Source organism: Malania oleifera, chromosome 7 (assembly GCF_029873635.1).
Source record: "Malania oleifera isolate guangnan ecotype guangnan chromosome 7, ASM2987363v1, whole genome shotgun sequence".
NCBI classification, from domain to species: domain Eukaryota; kingdom Viridiplantae; phylum Streptophyta; class Magnoliopsida; order Santalales; family Ximeniaceae; genus Malania; species Malania oleifera.
The window spans coordinates 77,289,190-77,293,530 of NC_080423.1; the positions used below are offsets into that span (position 1 = coordinate 77,289,190).

The 4,341-nt window shown below is 38.2% G+C and overlaps 1 protein-coding gene across 1 annotated transcript; it reads left to right on the forward strand.

The window, feature by feature from the left end:
- The first annotated feature begins 619 nt into the window (after positions 1 to 619).
- On the forward strand, positions 620 to 3,441 carry LOC131160593 (pentatricopeptide repeat-containing protein At3g53700, chloroplastic). Its single transcript, XM_058116425.1, has one exon. The coding sequence runs from the start codon at positions 898 to 900 to the stop codon at positions 3,214 to 3,216; it is 2,319 nt and encodes a 772-aa protein (XP_057972408.1). The 5' UTR covers positions 620 to 897; the 3' UTR covers positions 3,217 to 3,441.
- The last annotated feature ends 900 nt before the right edge of the window (positions 3,442 to 4,341 follow it).

Consider the following 4,341-nt stretch of genomic DNA (forward strand, 5'->3'; position numbering starts at 1 on the left):
GATATGACTTATGAATGTCTAATAAAATCTTCAAAAGAGATGACCTTGTTAGAATAACTCCCCTCAGAGCCGATACAGGTGAGGACTAAAAATATTTCATTGCCTTTGGAAGAGAGTAAAGAGTCTTGAACTTGAAAGGAGAATTATTTAAGTCTTGTGTTTTTTGTTTTTTTTTGTTTTAATGATTTTTTCTTTTTTATTTTTTGGAATATTTTGATGAAGTAACATGAAGAGAAAATACAAAGTTAGAAAAAAAAAAAAAAAAAAAAAACTAAAAATCTCTATGAAAGATAACATGAGACCTTAAGTCACGCATTTGAATCTATAAAGTTGGAGCAGGCAAAATCAGATGAAAAAGAAGTAATTAAGTTCATATGACAATTAGAATGAAGTTGGTCCTTAAATCACTTATTTTGTCAATATATATACTCAGTACTTATTTTAAAAATAACTTGACACCACTTGTAATGTCAAGTATTTTTTTTTTCAATTAAACCTTATTATCAACATTTATAAAAATTTAATATTGTTGTAGAAAATATTTTTTAATAAGAAGTTTTAAGCTATTCTTAATTATTTTTTTATAATAAATATTTCTTTAAAGAAGTTCCATGGGATCTGGGAGATAGAAAATGGCGCCGTATGTGCTCTACTCTCATCTAATCCTAATATTTAGCCCGACGGCCACGCTACCAGCACGTTAGGAAAAATCCCTTCTGCTTCTTCTTCTTCTTCTTCTTCTTCTTTCTATCTGTCCATGTGAGACAGTCTTCTTCTTCCTCTCCGTCTATGCCAGACAGTTCAAACAGCGTTGGAAAGGCAAACTACCTTCATATATCCCCTATCCTTCAATTTGCTTAACATTATCGCAGTGTACCTGTTTGTTTAATTGCCTCCATGGCTTTCTCAGCTTCCCTGAAATGCTGCCTTTGGGCTCTCCCTTCTGGTCTAAAGCACTCACAATCTCTCTCCTTAACCTCTAAGCCCTCCAATCTCACATGTTTTGCATCTACACAAAATCACGAACAGCTCACTGCACCACTAACCTCCAGCTCAAGTCCTTTCTCCGCCGTTTCTTCATTCCCAGTTCAAGTTCTTCCGCCGAACTTCACCGCAAAGCAACTTCTCCAGGCCCTACGTCGCGAAAATGATGAAGAATCGGCGCTTCGCATATTCCGGTGGGCGTCGAAGCAGCCCAATTTCGAACCCACTTCATCCATATACGAAGAGATTCTCCGCAAGCTCGGTAAGGTGGGTGACTTCGATTCAATGAGGCGTCTTCTGCAAGAAATGAAGCTGTCCGGTTGCAAGATTAGTAGAGGTATTTTCTTGATTTTTATCGAGAGCTTTGCAAAATTGGAGTCATTTGATGAAATTCTTGGTGTTATTAGTATGATGGAAGGAGATTTCGGGTTGAAACTGGACACACTTACTTATAATTTCTTGTTGAATGTTCTTGTTGATGGAAACAAACTGAAATTAGTTGAAGTTGCGCATTATAATATGTTTAGTAGGGGAATTAAGCCTGATGTTGCGACATTCAATATCTTGATAAAGGCTCTTTGTAAAGCACATCAAATTAGGCCTGCGATTTTGATGATGGAGGATATGCCTCGGTACAGGTTGTCTCCAGATGAGAAAACTTTCACAACCCTAATGCAGGGTTTTATTGAGGAAGGGAATATGGATGGTGCATTAAGAATGAGAAAGCAAATGGTGGCAGCTGGGTGCCCCTCCACCAATATAACAGTCAATTTGTTGATTCATGGATTTTGCAAAGAGGGTAGAATAGAGGAAGCTCTAAATTTTGTTCAAGAGATGCTTATTGAGGGATTCTGTCCTGATCAATTCACTTTCAATACTTTGGTGAATGGTCTGTGCAGGGCAGGGCATGTTAAGCATGCCCAAGAGATAGTGGATGTAATGCTTGAGGAGGGATTTGATCCAGACACATTCACGTACAACAGTCTGATTTCTGGATTGTGTAAATTGGGCGAAGTTAGAGAGGCCGTGGAAGTTCTTAATTTGATGTTTGCAAGAGAGTGTTCACCAAACAACGTCACTTACAACACTTTGATAAGCACCTTATGTAAGGAAAACCAAGTTGATGAAGCCACCGAACTTGCTCGTGCTCTTAGGAGCAAGGGAATTTTGCCTGACGTCTGTACATTCACTTCTCTGATACAGGGCCTCTGCTCAGCTGGTAAGCATGGAACTGCTATGGAACTGTTTGAGGAAATGAAAAATGAAGGTTGTCAGCCTGATGAGTTCACTTACAATACACTGATTGGTAGCCTTTGTTCTAGAGGGAGGCTAGATGAAGCTTTTAGCTTACTGAAAGAAATGGAGTTGAGAGGTTGCGCGCGGAATGCAGTTACTTATAGTACTTTGATTGATGGGCTTTGCAAAAACAAGAGGATTGAAGAAGCAGAGGAGCTTTTTGATCAGATGGAGCTTCAAGGGGTTTCTAGAAATTCTGTGACTTATAATAGCCTTATTGATGGTCTTTGTAAGAGCAAGAGGGTTGAGGAGGCTGCTCAGCTTATGGACCAAATGATAATGGAAGGATTGAAACCAGACAAATTCACCTATAATTCCCTGCTTCAATATTTCTGCCGGGCAGGTGACATAAAGAAGGCAGCAGATATTGTCCAGACCATGACTTCAAGTGGCTGTGAACCCGATGCAGTCACCTATGGGACCCTAATTTGGGGGTTATGTAAGGCTGGTAGAGTTGACGTCGCAACTAGGCTTCTCAGAACTGTCCAGACAAAAGGAATGGTTCTGGCGCCACGGGGTTATAACCCTGTCGTTCAAGCACTGTTTAAACGAAAGAGGACAACAGAAGCAATGAGACTTTTTAGAGAAATGATGGAGAAAGAAGATCCTCCAGATGGTGTCACATATAAGATTGTTTTTCGAGGCCTGTGTTCCAGTGGAGGGCCAATTGGAGATGCCGTTGATTTTTTAGTAGAGATGACTGAGAAAGGATTCCTGCCAGAGTTCTTTACATTCCAGATGCTGGCTGAAGGGCTTTGTGCTTTGTCCATGGAGGACACCCTTATCAAGCTTGTCAATATGATTATGAAGAAGGCAAACTTTTCGGCCAAAGAAATTTCCATGATATTGGGTCTTCTAAACATCCGCAAACATCGAGATGCATTAGCCATGTTTGGCCGCGTCTTGGATACACGAAAGCCCCAGAAAGCATACTGATGAAGAAGAAATTTAGCTGGGCGGAGAAACCTCAAGTGAATGATGGTGTCTTCATTTCCTTGTTTGTTTATAAGAGGTTGGAATTTCAATGTCTGACCTGGGTTGTTGCACCATGTACCCTTGCTCCCTTCCCCCTGGCTTCACTAAATATGTTGAGTGTATTAAATTATTCTCTGAACCCATAAAAAAAATATTCTGAGATGGTCTCTAACCTGTGTTTGAAAACATGAATTTGTATTTAACACGACTGAATTATATATTTTTGCATAGGACTGGACATGTTGAAGCCACATAATTCATCTCTTCAAGATCAACCTTCATTTTCGTGTTTATATATTCCTTCAGTAAGATCTAAGGTGACTCAATTAGTATTCACTTCTTTCGATGAGAACGAAATTAAAGATTTTCACTCTTATATATATGTGAGTGTTTATATATATATATATATATATGCTGAAAGTTGTGTTTGATGACGGAACACTTGGAATTGTGTCCACTTCATTTTCTCCCTCTTCAGCTACTGCCTACATCTTTAAAAATTTTAACCCCCTTACCTATAGCCCATGCCTCCCAACCAAAACTCCATTATCATCCTAACTTTTGTTTATGTATTTTTTGTTAGCATTTGAATCAAGCTTCTTTTGTGTTTACCTTAAAAATACAAATTCAATTATAAAACATAGAAGATTTTCGAGTAAATATGTTTTAAAAGATGATAAGTCTCTAATACAAGAGACATGGAAGTATCAAAAATTCAGGGTTGAAGGCCCCATTAATTTACATTATACATAGGCAGCAGCATATAACTTAGATGCAAATCAGGGTAACTCTGAATGAAAAATAAATTGGCTGCTCATGGAGCAATTTATATGCACTGGGCTCCGTCATATGTTTGAAATATCCAATTTGCAATAAATCAACTAAGAGCTCAAGACCATAAAATTTCCATAAGCTCAGAAACCCAAACTGAGAATCTCAGTAGTAGAAAAATCATCTTTGGATCTTAAAATGGAACTTACATTTCTCCTTGTTGCTACAAGGAATCTGTTCCCCGCGAGGGACCCAAATCTACCTCGCCACCTTTAAAAAAATATACAATTTTTTTTTTTTTTAAATAACAATTCA